The sequence below is a fragment of the Toxoplasma gondii genome, chromosome X, assembly GCF_000006565.2.
Source record: "Toxoplasma gondii ME49 chromosome X, whole genome shotgun sequence".
NCBI lineage: Eukaryota > Apicomplexa > Conoidasida > Eucoccidiorida > Sarcocystidae > Toxoplasma > Toxoplasma gondii.
This window is the reverse complement of record NC_031478.1, coordinates 4,624,690-4,646,332: the sequence shown is the minus strand read 5'-3', so window position 1 is coordinate 4,646,332 and position 21,643 is coordinate 4,624,690. Positions and strand designations below refer to the sequence as shown.

The following is a 21,643-nucleotide window of genomic DNA, read 5'->3' as shown; positions in this document are numbered from 1 at the left end:
GACCTTACGCATCAACTGCGGTGTATATCGTTCCAAACGGAGTAGGCTGATAAGTGGCGTTACCCGTCATACATTCATGGAGTAGCAGCTCCGCCGATGTCGGTGCTAGCAGGCGCTCGAAAGTGGAACACGAACATACCTTAGTTATACTCACAGCCAAGCACTCAGGACTTACCCCCAGAATTGTGGAAACGCTCTGACCTTTGAGACAGTCTTTAGGTTCTTCAGTTTGTCATGTGTATTCAGGTGTTAGCCAACATGAGTACAACAATCGATCAAGTTCATTAGTGTGTTTCACTGCCCTTGATCGATGGTTTCCTGTACAGGCGAGGTTGGTCTCTCGTCGTTCGAACGGCCTTCGTTTGATTCGCAACCGAGCGGCATAGTGTGTTAGTAAGTGGCCGACAAAAGCGCCGAATCACAAGCAGTAGTAACTTTCTGCATGCTTCGGTTACTCGAGTTCCTTCGTTTAGCTACAGCTAACAGGGAAAGCCTGTGGAGGCAGGGGATAGAGGGAAAAACGATACGACTTCGATTTTTTGTTTTTCTGCACAAGCTCATCACAAAATTGTCCCTGACGCACTAAGCAACTGGTCTCTCGTATGCGTTGTTTCTGAAGAGATGACAAGATGATCGTTGTACGAACAAAACCTGCAGCGTATAAATGCAACCATAGGTAAGCCAAAAGCGACTAGAAAGAGTAAGTTCGTTGCTCACCTGTAGCACGGATGTGGGCCAGCGTAGGGTGCCACAAACGAAAAGAAGCATCGCACAAATACATGATTTAACATTTCTTCAAAATGCATGCATTCGTCCATAACACTGACAGTGTTAAATGCTTTCTAGATATCAAGGGTTCCTTTATTGATCGGCTACACCTATTGCTTCCCAAGAACTCCGACGGATTAGCCACCTCGGCCCGGGACGAGGTTACCCCATCCCCGCATGCCAGTGTCACCAGGGCGGATTCCAGAGTATTTCTGCACTTACCGCAGACCGAAGTGTAGATCCCCCTAGAACTAAAATTGACAACGGAGCCAGTGTTAGTTTCTTCGACAGCAGAAATCATTTTTTTGACTGCTGACTGTGATCAGGTATTGGTTTCCTCACACGACACTGGAAAGCACCAACGTATAAGTGTATAAAGGCATCGGCTCAAAAATACGTGTATCGCATTGTCTTAACTCATATTCAGTAACAGAGCCATTGTAGTACTCGGAATATTGAATATCCAGTGACACTGCTGGTGGTCCGGTGAAGCCTACTGTGTTTTCTTCTCCTCCTCTACCTGACGCTTTTTTTCGCGTTCCCGCCCTCTGGTCCAAGTTTGCAGAAAACGACTCGTTAGGTCATAGCTTTCGTGTTTGATAGACACAAGGCGGACACAGGGTGATCCATCCAGAATCCCTTCGTCGGTCGTGATACTCTGTCTTCGATAGGTACATTACTGTTCGGAGCAATAACGATTAAGATGACTCCGACCTCGACAAAACAACTGCACCATGTACTTCCACACGGGAAAGCCGCGGGTGCCCGAGATGATAATGGCTGCATGATGGATAGTTCCCGCAACATTTTTGACAAACTGTCGCAGTTTTTGCCCGATAAATCACGCATCGGTTCAGGAGAAACAGACTGAGGATAGCGGCATTTTCTCTGAAGAACAGCGTACCTCACGTCGTGCCCTCGAAAGCAACTGAGTGGCAGCCCTCCGTTAAACAAGAGCACGGTAGCCCGCAGGATCGGATTTCAGATACCACAAATTATTTTTGCCGTACTGGTGACTGGTAGTAGAAAAAAAAAAGAGAAACATCTAGGGTACACCTTGAACTTTGTGGTCTCAGCTGTTCCATCTCCAGCGTTAGTGTTCCCTCGCTGCTCAGCAGATGCACTTTCCAAGCACTGTTTTGCAGACGTCCTTTCGTGTTTCGGCTGTTCACAAAACAAAAGCAGGTGGCCAACAAAAGCCGCGAAGGTGTGCGCACTTCGTCCATCGTAGCCACTGTACACTCTGATGTTCATGTGTGAGTGGCAGGCGTTTCTTTATTATCTTGTTGAGTGCTTGAATGGTGGAGACCCTTTGCAGATGGGACGTGAAGAGGGTTTCCATCAAGACAACATTAACCTCACTGTTAAATATGTTGTTTGCAGTTTCTGTGATCAAGATGATGTTGCGAGATGTCTCCAGCAAGATCCTTCTGGAAGTCACTGAGTGCCTTCAGGGTAGAGAACACGATTCGCACTTCTGCTCTGACGTACGTAGCATTGCTCGTTTCCTGCAGTTAGTGGTAATATGAGTCAACTTTCCGTGTTTCCTCCTTCATGTACCCTATGGTCAAGAGTCGTGGAACAATGCTCAGAAGGAGAAAGGAAAGATCACCAGTTATTGCATCTTTTGGTGAAAACAGTTTTACGAGTAATAAGGTGATTTTTCCCGTGGCTTAGGGTTTTGATTGAAAGATACATCCGACTTCCACAAAAAAAGCTGACGGCGCAAACAGCGCAGCAGCATTTCACGGACATCTTGTTTTTCCACTTGCGCACCACGGTTTACAAACAAATGCCTGGAAGGCACGCCCATTTTACTGCACACCAAAGAACAACACCGTGTTGTATCTGCCAATCGTCGAATAATGGTTTTACGCGTTGCCGATACCTTCAGCCCGGCACTGTGGTAAGGTACATATACACGTCCACCGTACTCTTACACGTGTTTCAGGTATACGCTCGTTCAGCTAAGGAACTTGTCGTCTCCTGTGTACATGTCCTCCCGCGAGGACCCAGTCCCGCATGAGCATGCATGATTGTCCCTACTCAAACGCCCGAGATCCTCTCCGGAACTTACGACAATCGATAAACGGGCAAGACCCTGCAAGGCTTCCGAAACACTGTAGAAAAGAGCTGCGCAACGTATTTGGCACAGGGTCGACATAAAACCACGTGAGAATAGCTGCTGCAAGAGACGGGACGCCGGCACATATCATCATGGGCGTAAGCCCGCCGGTACTCAGAATCGCTTTCATAGTATAGATTCCGCCTACTGCACCAATTTTGCCCAGAGCCGCGCTGATTCCAGAGTAGGTACTTCGGACTTCTGGAGGGAAGACGAGAGACGGGAGAATGAATGTTGTGATGGACGCACCCCAATTGATAAAGAAATTGACGATACATAGCAAAACCAGTTGTGCCCACGCTTTCCCTTGTAAGATTTCAACCGTAGCAGCCATAAGAAAGGCAGAAACGGCCAAGCCAACAAACCCCCAAAATTGCAGCCATTTGACTCCCATTTGCTTGAGAACAAGAATCCCCATAAAACATCCCGGTATTCCCATACCGTTCAAAATGATGTTTTGCCAAATGACATCAGTTACCGACGAACTGTTGCCCCAAATTGACTGTGTGATTTCTGGCTGGACCAACAAAATACCGTATGCCGTCACATCATACAACAACCAGCATACGCCGGTGCCAAGAAGCTGACGCCAGTAACTGCGACTGACAAAGACTCCCGCCAAGTGTTTTGCGAAGTCTTTCGCCACGTAGGCTCTGTCCTCCTTCATTCTCCAAGCAGGTAACCAGATCAGCAGAGCAGGAAGCGCGCCGAATCCCAGGAGGATACGGAAACAAACATCGACGTTATGTGTAGTGCACCACAAGACGAGAGCCACAATGTAAGGAAACATAATTCCAGGCACATTCATGCTGTATGCCCAGGAAACTCGCATGCTTCGGTCATTAGACTTCTCAGAGCCGGCGCCTTCTGCCGCACTCACGGCTGACAAAGGGTAGACGCCTCCCGAGCCCACTCCTAGAACAAACCTGCAGACACCCATTATAACAAGAACAGTCACTCCGTCCCCCCAAGCACAAATGGAGGACAAAAGGGCACCAATAAAAACAAGAGCAAGCGTTAAAATCATGGCAAGCCTTCGCCCAATGAGGTCTCCCAAGTAACCCATTGTACACATCCCTACAATCGCTCCAGCATAAGAAAGCATCTTCACAGTGCTACTACCTACTACAGTGTCACTGGCATCCTTATACAAGGGATCTTGATTCATCAAAAACAATGCAATTGAAGTAACCGTGAAGTTATAGTTGCTGGAAAAAACCGCCAGGCAAGGAACTAACAAGCTTTGTTTCTCTCCATTGGTGCCTTCGTCATCCGCTCCGCTTTCAGCGAGTTGTTCTGACGTCTTTCCTCTTATCTCGAGACTGTAGGCAGGTGGCCCACGTGAAGAAATCTCGTCTTGCTCTTTCCGAGATCCTCCTACCGGGTAGGTGACACCATTTGCTCCACCATCTGACACGGGAACCGAAGTGAACTCAGACTGAAAGACCGGAAATCTCTCTTCTCCAGAACCTGGATGCAACGCAACTGTTGTCTGATCCTCTTCGGGATCCCTAAGTGGCAAATCGTAGAGGGCATCGCTGTCGCGGGACTTCGTCTCCCCACATACCCCCGTGTCAGCCTCCGCTGCAGAATGATAACGCGGCGCCATCTTTAGCCGCTGTACTACGAATGTGATCTGCCCAACAAAAGGTCTCCTTTGCTGCCTCAAGACTGCAAGATGCTCTGTCGCACACAGAAACGGGAAATCCGATCTGTCGTTGATGGTAACTGGTAAACAAGGGGCCCTTTCAGTTACAACGACGGCGGAGACGACGCCAATGTTCACAAACGCAGCTTCGTGTGTCACTCCACGGCATGCAGCACCTCGGGACGACTGGGCCGCGTGAGGCAACTGTATCTGGAAATGGGACGATGTGACGAAATTCCGGGGTTCGCGTCAGGCAACAGCACAGATTACGCACATGCCTTGTCCCGACCACCGGCGCCAAGCTGCCACCAGGGGAAACTTTCCTGCGTGAATCTGGGGCAGACGCTCGCGTAAAAATCACAGACAGCGGAAAAGATTCACCAGATAGACAGCTTTACGTTCGTTCGGTAATTATGCGGTCGGCACCACAACCTGTCGTCAAGAAGGACGAAGAGCTCGGGTAGTGTGCGCGGAGAGCTCGGGGAGTTCGCGTGGACACCCCGAGCACCCACGACTTCCTGCAGCGAAGCTGTCAAGAAAACACGCTGCACAAACGTGTTGTGATCCTTGGAAGGTACCGTCAAGAAACGAGATGTTTTCTTCCGGAAGTGTTTCTTCCCTGGTCCAACGCTGTTGTTCTGAAAAAACTGAATGACCAAGCAAAGCCGGTGTCACACGACGGAGACACCGGGACTCACACATGGTGCCGCGGCTTTGGTTCGAATCGGCCAGCGCCCAAGCTGCTGCATGCACTTTTTCCTCCGCTGTTGGTTGTAAGGCCGGCACAAAGAAGCGTCCCGGTGATTCAAGAACAATCCACGCAAGACAGTCACGTGTGCTTGTAATAAACAGTGTAGCAGCCGGGAACAAGTGGTGCTTCACTGACAGCGAGAAACTCCTACGTAAGCATATGACGCAACGCCAGTGTAATGCATACGTTCGATACACTTTCACCCGTGAAAAGCCTTGTTATCTGCTGCTATCGTTGACATACGCGTCGTCGACCTGTCAAGCACATGCTCGCATTCTATGCGTTTGCCAACAGCCCTGCACATGATTTACAACAGTAAGGTCGAAAGGTGGAATGGAAATTGCAATCAGAAGAACGTCCAGGATGTCCAAATACCGAAGCGTTTTCAGTTGAACCAGAAAGACCGAGTGCACCGACTGCGTGATAACCCCCACTGTCTGTCGTCAGGAATGTCAACGTTTTGAGGTAAGATTGTAGAATATTGCATACTAGACACACATCTACTGAGCATCCAACCACCGAACGGACGTTGATGTCCGAAGAATTTCACATGGTGCTTGTGAGAACGGGTACTTCGGATCTTGGCGGTGGTCACCACCAACTTCCAGCGGAAGTATTGGAGGAATGATGCTGCTGACTCCAAATGCAGGAATGAGCGATTGACCGAGGAAAACACTTTCCGGTACGGTGGATCGGTCCCTAATGGGACCCGATCGTCGTGTCAGGTGACGGCCCCCACAGAGCGTTCGTGAGTTGTACTTGCTGTTCTCCAACTTCTGCGGAACAGCCGGCCCATGTGAACCTGAGAGGCTTGTTTGCGTATGTCATGATCCAACAGAGTGCATTTCAGCCCCATGAAATGCGAACCATGAGCTCGAAAGATCGACGAAGAATAGCTGCAGATGGTACGCCTTCGAGGGGTGAATACCTTTCGAATGGTTAGAAATGATGAGCTGGTTTGGATGACAAGGAGAAAGACGTGCTCTTCTCTGACATAGACAAGCACTAATACAGGAAACGTTTCAACAAGTCTCCGACGCAGTTCTTGTTTGATTCATCTGGCTTTCCCTCAGTGGAAAGGGTGAATGAGAGAGCCCTGCAGGACGGAGTAGTTCTTGGCGAAGTGAACGAGGTAGCCGTGCCCGCGCAGTTCCCAACAGAACTTCCCTGCAGAATTATCAAATGCCCTTCTCACTCACATTTACACGTAGTGATAGAGGTGTGTTGCCGAACGAGCGTAGGGTAGCACGTCAGCCTCATGTCCCTGATTCTTCTGAGAGTCAACAGCCCTAAAACTGACCCATTGTATCTGAGGGCAAAAGGCTGACCATGTCTACCAGATATCTTCTTCACTTAAAAAATGCGTTCCCTAGTGCAACATCTACTCTGCTTCTTCCAGTTGCAGTGTACAGTGGATAACCGTGATTCAATTTCTGTCATCGTGATATCCCGTTTCTCTACCTTTCATGTGAACTGAACCACATCAGGGTCTCTCGTGCTCTTCAGCGTTCGTAAATCACACGATCATCAGAGCCTCTTGGGCAACCGCACGCAACATCTTGTTACAGAAGGCTATCCAGTACAACACACCACGAAAGCTATTCTGTCACTTCTTAATACGAAAGCGGCCATTCACTGTTTGTGCCCCAATATCTGGTGCATTGGCTCTAAAGGGAGCGTAATGAGGCCATTACTCTTGGTGACATCTGCTAGCCACGACATGTGGTTTCACAATTCTTCTTTTCCCCACTAGTGATAATGTCGACTGCCACTTCTGGATATAAATATGAGGAAGATATGTGTACGCTTGTATATTTCAAACTGTTAACACGTGTACCTCATGGGCAACGCTCTACCTGCGGATGCAAAGACAGTGAATGGCACCTGTAGCGTTGAGCGCATGCTTTCTTTAATAATAAACCCTTAATGCTCAGTCAAAGGATTCTGCCGAGTGGATATGCCAGCAGGTACTTGTCCTCTTTCTTCAGAGAGCCCTCCTTTGCGACAAAGCGAATGCCTCTTTCGAAGTTGCTGCATTGCGCTTGCATGGGCAGTCACTCGAAGAAGAAAGGGTGCGTCTACGTTTGCATTACGCCTACTCTTGCAGTCCACCCCGAACGTGGCGAGCGACTGCGCAGGTGTCTATAGTCATGGTAACAACGAGATAGCTACCTGTCACCAGAGGTCAATCGCCGTCACGTGAGAACCAATCATTGCCTCTCGGGTGTTGCCGTCCGCTCGCGTTGATACCTATGTCCGATGCTTCCAAATGGGCGTCAGCAAAACGCACACGAAATCCCGTCCTTGGATGCACACTCTCGCACGCGTTCCAGCAGCACACTGCTCTCTTCGCTCATTACACGGATCTGCCTCTACCGCTATCTTGAGCCATTCAACAGACACGGACGCAGCAATCTGCTGTCGTTGAAAAGTGGTCATGGCACGCCCGAAAACGAAATCATGCCCGTCTGAGATATGCCAATTTCGCCTTTAGCCGAATCCCTGTTGTTGCTTAGCGACAGGGCACTGCGAGCAAATCAATGATGACTGTGATGCTACGTAGAATAAATCGCGGCATCAAACGACGTGAATTCGGTTAATCAGGAAAGGTGGGCTGCCATGGAAAAAGAAAATACACTCTTTGCGCACGATTTCCATGACATGAAGTGCGAAATTGAGAACAGAAAGCCAGAAATGCTGCCGGCGAATCACAGCTTGCCCACGCGTATCATCACATAATGACATGCACACATTGAGGTAAAGTATTGGCCTCTCGATCAACGTCGTCATTCTACTGGATACAAGAATGTACGGAAAGAAACGGTACAAGACACTCGCGCTCCCAAATTCACAAGACAAGTTGCTGACAAGCAACATGAAGAGGACGGAACTACCGCAGATGAGGCATGCACTTTGTCGGACTGCACCAAGGGAACTACATCAAACACGTGAACAAACATCACATTCTCCTTGATGAACTGGCTGCATCCATTCCTTAACAGCAATCAAGAGGCATACCTTGGAGCAATTAACTCACTCGAGTACGCTACGGTACGATAAGACACGGCACCAGCCCGAGGATCCACAGGTACCCGGGCGTCCCCCTTGATTCTTCCGTGAAGCTGCACTCTCCAAACAAACGTAAAAACGCATTCACATCATAGCACTTTTACTAAGGACGGGTACCGTTTACTGAATTATATCAGGCACATCGATCACTGTTGTTGACGGCCTGACTATCACAGTTGGTCTCGCCCTGCTACTTGGCTTTCTAGCTGGTGAGATGTTTGTCTCCATCAACTGCCCTGATGCACCATCTCCGGAGACGGTCCGAGGAACATCGAGAGATGGAGATGGGTAAGATAACGTCGAGCGCACTGGTGAAGGACTGCGTCGACTCGACGTCATGCCTCCTACAGATACAACCCCCGCCGACGGAGGCGAGGCTCCCTTTTGTGAACTTGAAGGGTCTGATTCACCGCGCTGTCTGTCAAGACTGGTGGTAACAGGCGCGACCACTCCTCGTGGACTACCACCAGGTTGAAACTCCATGACTGGCAAGTGTGAAGTGGAGGGGTCTGCAATAGTTGGACCAGACAGCACAAGTCGGGGGATGGATAAACCGTAAAATCGAACAGGTCTGTGTCGGACAGACTTCGTGGCAGACCAGAAGATGCACAAAATCTGTGTCGTCCCACAGTATCTGGAAGACATACAGATGAACTGTATAAAACAAACACGTGTCTGGAACGGGTTCTCACCTTGTGAAACCGCAGGACTCTCTACAGGACGATATGAAGGCCGTTTCTTTAGAGGCAGCCTCTTCTGTAACACATTCTCTGCTTGGGGAAAAGAAATACCATGTCTCTGCTCTTCGGTACCGGGTACATCCACATTGACGCCTGCAATGAATCTGTCTCTCTCGCCTGGCGGCAACAAACTCGCTAATTCCCGGGCAGCAGCCAACATCCAAGGACGAGGATTTTCCCGACGTGGGTAATGTATGAGAGAGTCTTGGTTGTCTCTGTAGGGGCCGTAAGCTAAACGAGTTCGTCTCGCGTATGCCAATCCTCTACTCCATCTTTCAACATTGCTTGCCGGGTTACTCCTTGTCGACCTGACTGACGCCGCACCTAGGTTTCAAAAACACAATCGTGGTCAGGTACAGGCACTACCCGATTCTAGGTACTTCATGACCCGAAGTAGCAGCCATGTCACCACCCTTTCTAGGTTGACTATCAACACGGACTACCACTTCATCTATCAGAGTTGCACCATATACGAATGCAACATCAGCTGTGAATGAGTTTACCCACAACGTCTCTCAATGTACTTGAAAAATCTGCTGTCACAACCCTGTTACTGTAGCGCACATGATATGAACTCCTTTTATCGCGAAGACCAAAACAAAAGAAACCAAAGAGCATCAAGTCTAGCTATATATGTTAAATGCCGCCTAATGCCACGGTACGGTGCAAGCTATTCCACATTCCCCTACGGTTCAAAAGTTCCTCCCTCTAGAAGCAACCGTATGTAAACATCAGGCAGCAACATTGATGAAAATACACTCACTGCTTGGGAGTTTGACGGCTTCCACCACAAACCATGACCACCTGATTCCACGAAAGCAGTCACGTCCGACAAGCAACATCGGAGATTGTGCAAGTCAGGCGTTTCTCTCAGGATCTAGATCCCTGCAGTAACGCGTCCTTTAAACTCTGTCACCAGTTAAGTTTCCCAACATTCCACAAGTGTTAAGTTTAGAATGCTAGAACCTTCCGATGGTTCCCAGGTCCTCCCACCTCCAAGGGAGTGCTGTCGTGCAGACAACGAAGCAAGATGGCCAGTATCAGGAACTCGCCTGCCTCCAGAAGCTCCTTGTGCTGCTGCCGTCTGCTCTACGGGGGCATGACGTCCTGTGAACACAAGAGCAACACAGTCGCAGCAGCAACGAAGGCCTCTCTAACATAAAAATCACAGCCTACGCACAGGCTTGCAGCGGCACATCAGTGCAATCACTAATTCGCATCCGTTACGAAAGACACCTTTCAAGAAACGAGACAAACTGCGCAGATTCCCTGCAGACACAGGACTGCGAACCCTATTGCACAACTGGTCGTGGCCCCTCCATTCCTGTCGCACCACCCAACACGTCCCTGCGTTGCACACGAGTTGCGTCACAATCATCTACTGGATGAGACGAAATGCCGCAGGTTTTCAGGTTCCCTCACGTTCACGAAGAGCACGTCGACTTGGTCGAGCAGGGGGACTCTCCTGGTCAGGAGGAGCAGTGGCTTCGGAAGCGGCTTGTGGTGCTGCCCTAACCGCTCTGGGGGGTTGACGTCCTGCGACCAAAAAGGGACATCGTCGCAGCAGCGCCGAAGGCCTGTTGAATGATGGAAGTCACAGCCTACACACCACAGGCTTGCGGCGGCACATCAGTGCAATCACCAAGTCACACCCGTTGCGACAGACACCTTTCAAGAAACGAGACAAACTGCGCAGATTCCCTGCAGACACAGGACTGCGAATCCTATTGCACAACCCCGGTCGTGGCCCCTCCACTCCTACTGCACCACCCAACACGTCCCTGTGTTGCACACGAGTTGCGTCACAATCATCTACTGGATGAGACGAAATGCCGCAGGTTTTCAGGTTCCCTCACGTTCACGAAGAGCACGTCGACTTGGTCGAGCAGGGGGACTCTCCTGGTCAGGAGGAGCAGTGGCTTCGGAAGCGGCTTGTGGTGCTGCCCTAACCGCTCTGGGGGGTTGACGTCCTGCGACCAAAAAAGGGACATCGTCGCAGCAGCGCCGAAGGCCTGTTGAATGATGGAAGTCACAGCCTACACACCACAGGCTTGCAGCGGCACACCAGTGCAATCACCAAGTCACACCCGTTGCGACAGACACCTTTCAAGAAACGAGACAAACTGCGCAGATTCCCTGCAGACACAGGACTGCGAACCCTATTGCACAACTGGTCGTGGCCCCTCCATTCCTGTCGCACCACCCAACACGTCCCTGCGTTGCACACGAGTTGCGTCACAATCATCTACTGGATGAGACGAAATGCCGCAGGTTTTCAGGTTCCCTCACGTTCACGAAGAGCACGTTTACTTGGTCGAGCAGGGGGACTCTCCTGGTTAGGAGGAGCAGTGGCTTCGGAAGCGGCTTGTGGTGCTGCCAAACCCGGTCCGGAGGTTCGTACTCCTGCATAGAAAAAAACGGCAGAAGGGCACTCAACGCGGAGGCCTTCTGAATGATGAAGTGGTATATTACGATTTTTGCTTTCATGGCAGATCAGTGCAATTGATCAGTTGCAGCCGACTCCCTTTAGAATTCAAGAAAACAGTACGAAGAATCTCTATCAACTTGGAACCGGCATCCACAGCTCACAAGTAATTGTAAATCAAAGATGTAGTCTGCCGGCTGTCTCACTGGCTACCATTCTGCATGTTAATAAATACATGCACCATGCCGATGATGCGCTACATCACGCCCCAGACCCTAAAGTACGTTACAGTGAGATATCAGCTCACTATTTATACGAAGTCGTGAACATGATCCTGTGGGAGGTCCACAGCGTGCTCAAGTTGTGTAGGAAGGATGATATACAAGTCACGGTAGCTAAAGAAAGCCCTTGCCCGGAAGATGGAATTTGTCGACGGCCACGTGGATCCCCATCTCTAGTGAGAAGTACTGAAACAAAAACAGACCACAATTGCCATCGCTTCCAACCGGGTCGTCCTCTCATCGTTGGCGTTGAGGAGTCATGTTTTACTCACCTGAGCTGCTGTCCGCTGCTTCGACACCGAGCATCACCGTTCGGAACTGACTGACGTCATCCCGTTCTTCAATTAAAAAGAGTTTAGGCACGAAAAAAAGAGAAACAATACATATCGCCTGTGACAAAGGCACAATATGGTAGCTTGTAACAATTCGCATTGTGGGAGTGGTCTTGCTCGACAAAGCAGCACGTGCGGTACTGGGGATCGTTCAAGAGCCGCTATCAACAGACACAGGCTGCGGCAAAGGCAAACGGAGGCTGTGTTTGCCGAAGCGTAACCATGAACAGTTGAGGTGGGGGCGTAAACAAGCAATGAAGACCCTGAATGCTTCAGAAGATTTTGCATCCGTGGAAGACGCATTGATGCGTCTGTATGCCAGTGTGACCCCCCAGCGACGGTGTATTGAGTAAAGACCAAGACCAATAACATTTCGTTCTCTGCACGAACTGAAAGAACGCAGGATCGACAGCAATGCCAATAGTAGTTCTGCGGGTCGAGCAGCTGCGTCTCTACCCCTCGACAGCATACATGTGCGCGATTGCGACAAGCAGCATTGCTGAGAGCATCTTGCCTGCGTGCAGGAAATCCCCTGTAGGGCAGCTACACATGGAATCAGAAACGCTTTTCCGGCTTCGCCTGCTGTGGACAATAGCGGTTGTTCTTCGCTCAAAGAGTGCTGAGTCCTTAGCTCCCTCTTCGTCCCCTCGCTCAGACGGTGGGAGAAGAACCGCTGGTTCGATTAGTGCGTCGCGAACTGAGATGCCGGTGGTGGGGTGTGAGGCATCACAGTTATTCCGTTAGGCTTGCTGGGAATCAATGCAAAAGTATTACGTGATCGGCAGGAGCCATGTCAGTATAGCATTATAACGGCACCAAGAACAGTTCGGCCTCTACGATTACCCATATATCATATTGTAGAGGCTATCACACTTGTATCTCGCTCGAGGTCTCTATACTCATTGACCCAGACCCTACTCGACACTGTTGGCATGATACTACACAGCTTCCTGACTAGATAGCTGCCGTTCCATTTCGCCGTTGAACATCGTGGGGGATGCCTAAACGCTAGAAAAAAAATATCGATCACCCCTGAAAATCGACTTGCAGGTCGGCGCTGCTCGACTGCGTTTTCACAGCCACGTCTCCAGCGATAGCACCGTCGTCCGCCACATTCACGTTCACTTAGGAAGAAGGGTCGACTTTTGGGACGGGTTTCGTGTGACAGCGATACGAATATGCACGTCAAAAAACCGGAAGTGAGGACCCAAATCTTTGAAGAGCTATCTGTTGCAGTTCAATAGAAACATAGTAAGGCTCGGCTTGACGCACTGGCGCGTCACAGAGGGAACGCCAAAATTACTCCGGTCAGGCGTTCCCCGTGTGGTTACAAACGAGAGCCACTTGTCTGACGGAACGGTCACTTTCAGTCTCTCTGTGCAAGCGGCCACTGACGGCAGTAGCCGCCGTGTCCTTGGGCTATTCGAGCTATTGGCGTAGCGGCTCATCCAGAACACTCGCAACACTCGCTCTCCTGTTCAGTACTCCACTAGCGTGCTGATAGAGATACTTTCAAGTCACAGTAACGCGAATACGCCCGGAAGCACAGAAGCAGTGTGGTCGTTGCCTGAAGGAAGGACAACCGCGATGCCTTTACTGCGTACCAGGGGCTGGCTTCAGGGACTGCTCCATCGCGTACAAGTGAGCCCGTATGCGCCTGTGTTCCTACGCGTCGTTTCAGCACTTCATCCTAGTGTAACCTGCTCACTAGAAACTTCCTGAACTCTGCGCCTGTGGGTTGTGTTGCTGTCCTCTTCCACTTACATATTGGAAGTGACAAACAAGACATCATGTTATCAGTAGGCTAACTTCGGGAGGCAGAGTTCCTTTTCCCTCGCCGCTCTGGCGCCCCTTTTCCCCGAAAGCAAACGCCCATGGTGACTCGCCCGCAAAAACAACTGCAGTAGAGACAAGAGAAACGTATGGAAGGAATCAAGGCAGCGGTACGTTCAAGCAAATAACTTGTCACTCACTGCGTCCGAGGCAACTCATGCTCAGCGGCGCTACAGGCAACCGTCCGATGTGCCTTTCCTCCGCCCAGTCTCAAGCTACTACAAAAGGAGCCTCAGTCAGCTGTGCATGGTCGGCGACACGAAAATGCAGGGACACGCTGAAACTCACAAACTAACAACTATGATGAAGACATGAGAGTTAAGAAGGGGAATGAGGAGAAGACAAAAGAGAAAAAGAAAGGAGCACCAACTACACACGAAGGGAGTAAAACAAACGCCTGCACGGCGGAACCGCTGAGAAGATTCCGTAGGCGCGACAGGTCTGTTTCCAACTCGCGCCTTCACAGAGGAACGTTGTTTCTCTGGGCATTTCTGTGTATTCGCTTCGGTCGTTTCGATTTAAGTTTTCGGCGAGGGCCAGTGACAGAGCTCAGTGGGTGTTGGACGAGCATCTTCCCAACCTGTCTTCTCCACGGCCTCCTCCCTTACTGAGTAAAAAGTAAGGGTTGCTCCTCTTCGCGTTCGTACTCAACTCCTTCGGTTCGTTCCCGTGGTCTTTCGTCTGCCTCGCTTGCCTCTTCGTTCTTCTCCCCCGGTTGTAAAGATCTGTCGTACATCAATCCTTCGATCATTCTCCCTTTGAGGACTGAAGCACGGGGCCTCGTCATTTCATCTGCTGCAGTTTCTCTCGGTGACAGAACGCGTCGTTTCTCGGCTAGCTCAGCCGGATCTACAAAGCTTCGATGTGACAAGGCCCTTCGGTCTGATCCGCGTGGACTTCTGCCCCTGATTCCATCGTCCCCCGCGTCGTCCGACGCTCCAGTTCTCGGTGTCAACACCTTGCCATCGCGCTTCCTGGGTGTTCTGCTCCCTCCGACATCGCCTTCTTTCTTCTTTTCTCTTCTGGATGAGTGACCGCCTCGCCCCGACATCGCTACCTCGGGATGCTTCTCCAAATACTCGCGCAGCTTCTCAATGAATTCGAAGAGACCATCTGACCACAAATTCCGATCCCGATCTACGCGTTTGAAAAAGAGGTCGTGTACCCCTCCCGTGTCGTGGTAACGTATATAGAAACAATGCCGATCATGCTTGTCTGGAAGTACCAGTGAAATCGCCATAAACGAGTACGCCCCTCGCTTCTTTATGCCGCTCTGAAGACAAAGGATGATCCAACAACGCAAACACAATCACATTCGTGAGATGTGCGGCAGCCTGCAGGCACAGAGGCGAAGAGGAGATAGAACTAGCAGGACGACCGATACCAAACGCACGCGAGCAAAAACGTCACCAAAAGTTTTTAACTCTACCTTACTGAAAGTGCACGAACAGACACACTCTCTATGACCCATGACAGAGGAAGAACCCTGTAGGCTAAAAGACGCTCGAAATCAGGAGGTAAGTCCTGATTCATCACCATTCAAGGACACCACATCGGTGCGCGAAACAAGTGAAATCAACGATGACTAACAAACAGATTTCCCACCATCGATGTGTCTTCGCTCTTTCGGCCTGTCTCATGTTTTTTCTTGTCCGTCAGTTCGGCACACATTTGTGGCACCCTTGCAAAACGCCTTCTGTAACGCAGTTCTCCAGAAACGTTTCCCTATGTCTTCCGGTTCCCCTTTCTAGCTTGGTTCTCTCCCCCGTGAGTCCTTCTACCTACGTGTCACCGTTTCCTCCGTTTGGTCTACTGATCGCGTACCATGCAGTCGTCCTTCGAGGACCAGTACTGCCACTCCCACTTCCCGTTTCGTCTCTCGGCAGCACGGAAGTATAAGTTCTTCCAGGCACCGCCAATCGAGCTCATTTGCTTCAAAGGCCCCTCCAACACCTTTGACAGGAAGCGCAGGCGTTCTACCTCCGTCATGTTCAGGATGTCGACTTGTAGCGTCTCGCCCCGGGCTTCAGCCTCGGACTGTGCAATCAGTAGCGCTTGATGAAGCAAGGGGCTCATCTGGAAGTCACCGAGGGAGACATTCCCTGTGTCTAGCCGATGAAAGGACAGCTGACGAGAGCGAGCACAGGACAGAGAAGTGAAACACAGGACGGTCTCAAAGGAACACCAACTCTAAAGAACACATAAAGGGTGGAACCAGAGCACAGCCAGAAGCCATCGATCCGTACACGAGCCTTCCTAGACGATTAAGACAAAAAACACAAATGAAGGAAACTTATCCCGCCGCGGCCGGATCCACCACAACAGAAGTTCCAAATGCAAGTACAGACGGGCATGTTGACAAAAAGGAACGCTGTATAGTCCTCGAGAAACTGACACTTTCGGGGTAAAAAGGCTGCCTGTTCGTCTCTGTTTCACTTCCTAGTATTGGCGCATTGAACATAGGAGGTGTTCAGCTGGTCAGTGAAGCCGGAGCGTAGCGCTGCACGGAGCTACAGGACTGCAAAGAGAGGAAGAGCGACATAAGCGTATGGCGACGAGAGAGAACAGACAGGCACACATGTGGCACACTTCTACAGGACATTTACGTTTCCCTGTTTCCATGGTCACATCTGTGTAAACACGCAGTGAAGGATGGAAGCATCCGCAGACATGAATACATCGCCCCCGCAAAAGCGGCCTCACCTGCCAGCACGCCATATATCAGTACGGCCAAGCAAACTGAATAGGGGACCCGAGAGGACAAGGAAAACACTATCGTCACGCGAACCACCACAGCCTTACCACAATTTTACAGGCAGTTTTCCCGTCTTTTTGACAAAAGAACGACTGTCGCTTGGGAAAAGCTCCGTCGATGAGTTCGGACTTCACACCGATGACCGCGTCGCCGATAGCCTCTGTTGACGTGAGCCCCTGCTTCTTGACACGCACAGTGAGAGTCTTGTCTGCTTGGCGTACATGGATATTCACGCGCTCCTGAGACGTAAAAGAGATTCAGAAGCCCGACAGCAAACTCGTCGCACCTCTCCACAGCGTTGACCGACGACGAAGTCCCGGAACTGCACAATGCTAGGAAAGACACCAAGCGCGAAGCCAGATTTGCATCCCTTCCTCTATTTCCGGTAAGTGGGTATGGAGCCTTGAATTTGTGCCCAGAATTTCGAAACAGGCTCCCACGAAGAACCGGAAGCACCGGCGATGCCAAGACATGGAAATCGACAGAGGAGCACGGGAACTCCATCTTCTAGGGTTCGCTCCTTCGACGCCTCCCTGTCCTTCGTAGACGCGTTCTGCTTGTCTTTTTCACTGGGAGAAGCTACCCTCCATCTCCTCTCGGCTTGTGGTGTCCCACTGCATCACCGGCAACGGATTCTTTACTTTCGTTCTGTGCATACACCCATGAGTTTCTGCCTGACCAATACGGAGTAGAGTGCCTCACGCAGCAAGGTACACTGATTCTGATGCCTATGTACGGATACTACACATGGCAAGACTCGACGAGCGTGATGTGACTCCCTTAGCGCTCACAGAACCTCGACCGATCCCGTTGTGCGCCACTCCTGTGTCTCTATTGTTTGCTGACGCCTCATCCCAAAAGTCGTACCTCTCGCCGTGTGCCCGTCGCACTGCCTACAGGGACGGCCATCCGTTTACAGAAGGAACATATCTCTATTTCCGCCTTTCACCTTTCCTCTTTTCCTCGTTTCCCGTCGTCTTCGCTTCACTTCCCTCTTCCCTGTTTTGCTCTTCCACTCTCTCGTGTTCCCCCTCTGCTTCCCACTGTGTTTTCTCTACGGGGTCGGTGACGGATCCGGAGAGCGGCGTCGGGTATCGCTGAGACAGGACTACCTTTAAGCTTCTGCTGGGGCGCGTGTACTGCGCCTTTGTCTACTGGTGTTCACGTCTGCATGGTCTTTGTTTGCCGGATGTAGGCTCTCTTGCGTTAGCAGAGTCTAGCTAAGGCCATCACAGCTGTAGAGGCCGAGCCACCCGAGCATCATGTGTTGATCGAGAAAAGATAATCCGGGCCGCAGAACATTGGTAACATGATACATCCGGCAAAAAGACAACCTTTACCTGGATTTCGACTCGTCCTTTTTTGGCTGAGCAGACGCCGGTTCTCTCTTCGGAGCGGCCTGCATGCACCTCGACGAAGAATTTCCCCGACTGTGTCAGGTCGTGGATTTCGTGGATCTCTATGAGCACGTCGAATTTGTCGTGGTCGTGACAACCACACAGACGATACATCTTCCCAATCAACGCGCATTCCGACGGATGAGGAATTGACTGCCTTTTTCGATAGGCGCAGACACTCCCCACACCGCAGCAGCATGTGACGGCACAGCAGCAAATCGCTGCAGGGTCGAGGACAAACATTGTCCAGTGAGAAGAAAAGAAAGAAGACACACAAGAAGAAGGAGCAAAGAAATCGACAGGCGCCGGACAATGATGAGAGGTGTGCGGGAGAAACGAAGGCGCGGCCAGCAGGTAGATGAAACAGGAAACAACAGAGAGACACGAGACAGTTGAGAGGAACGGTACAGTGTACAGAAAGGAGACAGTTGAGACAAAGGAGACACTTGGGAGGGGAGTGATACAATAGAGGGAAAGAAGACTTTGGAGACAAAGGAAACGCTAGGGAGAGGAACGATACAATGAAGAACAAGAGACAGTGTAGATGAAACAGAGATAGACGGAGAGGAGGAAACGGACAGAAATGAGACACTCGAGAAAAAGGACCGACAATCAGGGACAGGAGGCGAAACAGCCAGACAACCAAGAGAGGCGGCGGAGGCGGTGCTCCAAGAGACGGTGGAGAGACGAGACGAGAAGAGACACCACGGGTTGAGCACGGACTCGAAGAAACAGCGCGGACGGAGAAAGCGGAACCGGGGGAGAAAAGGGCACCTTTCTCGGATGACAGAGAGCAGAGACACTGACTGAGGAGGCCCCGAAAGTGGAACAGACGAACGCGAAGGAAGAAGCGACGAGGCACACGCCGCAACGCCGATATACTGAAAGGAAGAAGACGATGAAACGGTGAACAAGGAGAGCAGGGGACGCAGAACGAAGCGAATCAAGAACACAGTGTCTCCGTACTGAACAAAAACCTACGCGGTCAATAAGAGGAAAAGCCGAGGGAAAGAAGCGAGAGAGAACGAACTAGAGAGAACGAACAACAGGCAGATGAGAGGAGGTGTGCGGCTGTAGACAGTGCGGAGAGAGCGAACGGAGCTATGGAAAGACGGACGCAAAGAGGCGGGCCTTCTGTACACTCCAACAGAGAAAATATATTCCCTTTTTTCCTCTCATAAAGACAGAGAAAACCGGACACACCTGGTAGCCAGGTCACTTGTGACAAAGCAGACGGTGCATCAGCAGAGACACGAGACAAATGAGTAGCGCAGAGACGGAGGACTCGGATGAACACAGAAGTTCCTGCATAGGATGAACCAAGACATTCGAGATCTGATCTAGTAGTCCAAACACTCGTAGTATATAATGCTCCCCAAAAGGCGCGATATACCCAACAGAGCCAAGAAAACAACGGGAGATTAGAGAAGGTGCCGAGCGGCAGAGCCGAAAGGCAAAGGATTGGAGAGGAGACGGTGGGCTTGCATGAGGAGAGAAAACACTCGAGAAAGCTGGCTACTGGCGACAAGCGACATGCGTCCCTAAACGCGTGATTGCGAAGTCGAGAGGAGGAACGCCAAAGGAGAGACAGAGAAAAACGGGAAGAGACAAAGTTAGAGAGCGAGGAAAGACGACAAAGTCGACAAGGAAAAGGAGACAACATACCACTAACACACACCACGGCACGAGGAGAAACGCAGAGATGAGTAAGGCAGAAAAGGGAATCGAGAGAAGACGAAGGCGACGACAGATCGCTACCCTCGCGACGAAAGAGACGAGAAAGTGTAGGAGAACGATAAGCAGAAACGAACGACAAAACGGAAGAGCCATGCAGCTTAACGACGAGATGCCATTTTCCCGACCGGCAGAGGCAGAACGGGCAACGCCCACCGAAGGAGACGAGACTCAGGGAGACAATCAGAAAAAAGAACAAAACGGTAAGAACAACGAGCAGCAGAAGGACGGAATACGTCTTGTAGCAAGGAACGCGGAAAGATATAGTGTACAGCGCAAGACGAATGTCCCATCCGGAATACACAGTCTTCGGACCCGGAAAAGGAAACAGGGGAGCGCTGAAAAATGACACCTTCCCTGGGAGAGCAAGTCCTCTTTAAAGAAAAAAATTGACTCAAATGTATAAATTTATATATGTATAGTGATTCCCGGCGTCTCTGCCCTCTCCGTCCGCCTCTCTTTCCGCCTCGTTGGGCTTCTGTCTCCGTTTTCGAAAAAGAACCCAGAGACCTCTTGCGAAACGGAGGTCTTGCTTCGTCAGAATTTTCAGTGTCCAGAGGCACACGGGCGCCACGGCTAGAGAGGCAGAGACAGTGAAGATAAGACGGAGAAAAAAGTGGGGAAACGGTTTATACAAGAGACCTGGCGAACCTTACAAGACTAAGGGCAGAAAAGGGATAGGGCGACAAGGTGAGGCGACGAAGAGAAAAGGAAGACGCGACACGGCCAGAAAACTCTGCGGGAGCCTTGAAATTCTCGCGCTCGAGTGAAGAATCAAGCCGAGCGGAGAGAACGACAAAGATGAAAACTTGATTTCTGTCGTCAAAACTGTCTGAGAAACGGATCACTCTCGCCAGGAAAACGCATCAGGTGAAACGCGAGGTCTTGTTCTGCGAGAAAAAAAAGACACGGCCGGAGTGTCTCGGTGAGTGGTTTGGAGCGGGGAGAGGCGAGAGAGAAGAGCCACGAAAGCGACATTTTTTCGCCTCGAAGCCATGGAAATTCGCCCTTCTCTCGCGTTCTCTTTTCCTTTCCCCGCCTCACTTCTCTCGATTCGAAGACCTCAGCACTAGCGACATGCCATGCCCTTAACTAGCTGTGAGTTGAAGCACCTTCCTGGGGTTGCAAAAATTGAGAAAAGAGGGAAAATTAGACCCGCATACACGACAGAACAGACGCAGAGGAGTTCTCGACAATAGTCAGACGACGAGACCGAGCAGCAACGCGAGAGAACCTCAAAAAAGCTGCTGCTCTCAACGAACGTCGTCGACTCAAACGAAGTTAGGCTTGGCAACTGGCGCTAGCAGAGAGCAGCGACACCAACTCACAACAGTCGACGAAACAAAGGACACACGGGCAGGGCTGCTCTGCCTCTCTTGGTACAGTTCTTGGGCCACTGCTCAAAATGAAAGAGCTTGACAAGGGGCGGAGGGTCGGGGAAATTCGAGTTCACGAAACAAGAGCGACTCAACGCGGCCAAGACAAGGTGCTAGGCACGCCCACCGAGAGGGGTCTAGAGACGCGCACTAGCAAGGATCTCCTGGGGAAACAAGGGAAACGGTTTCGAGAGTGTGAGGCGAGGGGTTCCCTACTTGTGCGTAAACACTTTAGAATTCTAACAAAGTACGTTTTCTAATGCGAGACCTCTAGCAAATGTCGAGCGCTCGACAAATCCAACGCGCCTTCGCCGAGACAGCACGGCTTTTCACAGCTGCCGTAACCCAGCTATCCAGGAAAGCACAAAACGCGCTTTCGTCCCTAAAACCCTCGTCTGCCTTTTCTCCA

At 50.8% G+C, this 21,643-nt stretch overlaps 3 protein-coding genes across 3 annotated transcripts; all 3 read right to left on the bottom strand.

The window, feature by feature from the left end:
• Positions 1 to 2,393: 2,393 nt before the first annotated feature.
• TGME49_235150 (transporter, major facilitator family protein) lies at positions 2,394 to 7,112 on the bottom strand. Its single transcript, XM_002368879.2, has one exon. The coding sequence runs from the start codon at positions 4,500 to 4,502 to the stop codon at positions 2,811 to 2,813; it is 1,692 nt and encodes a 563-aa protein (XP_002368920.1). The 5' UTR covers positions 4,503 to 7,112; the 3' UTR covers positions 2,394 to 2,810.
• A 371-nt stretch (positions 7,113 to 7,483) lies between these two features.
• TGME49_235140 (hypothetical protein) lies at positions 7,484 to 12,737 on the bottom strand. Its single transcript, XM_018780415.1, has 7 exons — positions 12,080 to 12,737; positions 11,412 to 11,504; positions 10,979 to 11,071; positions 10,524 to 10,637; positions 10,095 to 10,208; positions 9,054 to 9,425; positions 7,484 to 8,870 (listed from the first exon to the last, which is right to left on the bottom strand). The coding sequence occupies exons 1-7, from the start codon at positions 12,237 to 12,239 to the stop codon at positions 8,482 to 8,484; spliced, it is 1,335 nt and encodes a 444-aa protein (XP_018635840.1). The 5' UTR covers positions 12,240 to 12,737; the 3' UTR covers positions 7,484 to 8,481.
• A 582-nt stretch (positions 12,738 to 13,319) lies between these two features.
• TGME49_235130 (transmembrane protein) lies at positions 13,320 to 21,628 on the bottom strand. The gene is made up of 4 exons (XM_002368877.2): positions 18,068 to 21,628; positions 16,775 to 16,966; positions 15,797 to 16,099; positions 13,320 to 15,245 (listed from the first exon to the last, which is right to left on the bottom strand). The coding sequence occupies exons 1-4, from the start codon at positions 18,365 to 18,367 to the stop codon at positions 14,577 to 14,579; spliced, it is 1,464 nt and encodes a 487-aa protein (XP_002368918.1). The 5' UTR covers positions 18,368 to 21,628; the 3' UTR covers positions 13,320 to 14,576.
• Between the last annotated feature and the right edge of the window lie 15 nt (positions 21,629 to 21,643).

What these genes read in the sequence shown, in the direction of transcription:
- TGME49_235150 (XM_002368879.2), bottom strand. Translation starts at nt 4,502, where the DNA reads ATGGCGCCGCGTTATCATTCTGCAGCGGAGGCTGACACGGGGGTATGT.
- TGME49_235140 (XM_018780415.1), bottom strand. Translation starts at nt 12,239, where the DNA reads ATGCGAATTGTTACAAGCTACCATATTGTGCCTTTGTCACAGGCGATA. An exon ending in GAGTCCCCCTGCTCGACCAA is followed by an intron (nt 11,072 to 11,411) that starts GTAAACGTGCTC and finishes TTTTGGTCGCAG; the next exon opens with GACGTCAACCCCCCAGAGCG. An exon ending in GAGTCCCCCTGCTCGACCAA is followed by an intron (nt 10,638 to 10,978) that starts GTCGACGTGCTC and finishes TTTTGGTCGCAG; the next exon opens with GACGTCAACCCCCCAGAGCG.
- TGME49_235130 (XM_002368877.2), bottom strand. Translation starts at nt 18,367, where the DNA reads ATGTTTGTCCTCGACCCTGCAGCGATTTGCTGCTGTGCCGTCACATGC. An exon ending in AAGGACGAGTCGAAATCCAG is followed by an intron (nt 16,967 to 18,067) that starts GTAAAGGTTGTC and finishes TTTACGTCTCAG; the next exon opens with GAGCGCGTGAATATCCATGT. An exon ending in AAACTGCCTGTAAAATTGTG is followed by an intron (nt 16,100 to 16,774) that starts GTAAGGCTGTGG and finishes CGCTCTCGTCAG; the next exon opens with CTGTCCTTTCATCGGCTAGA.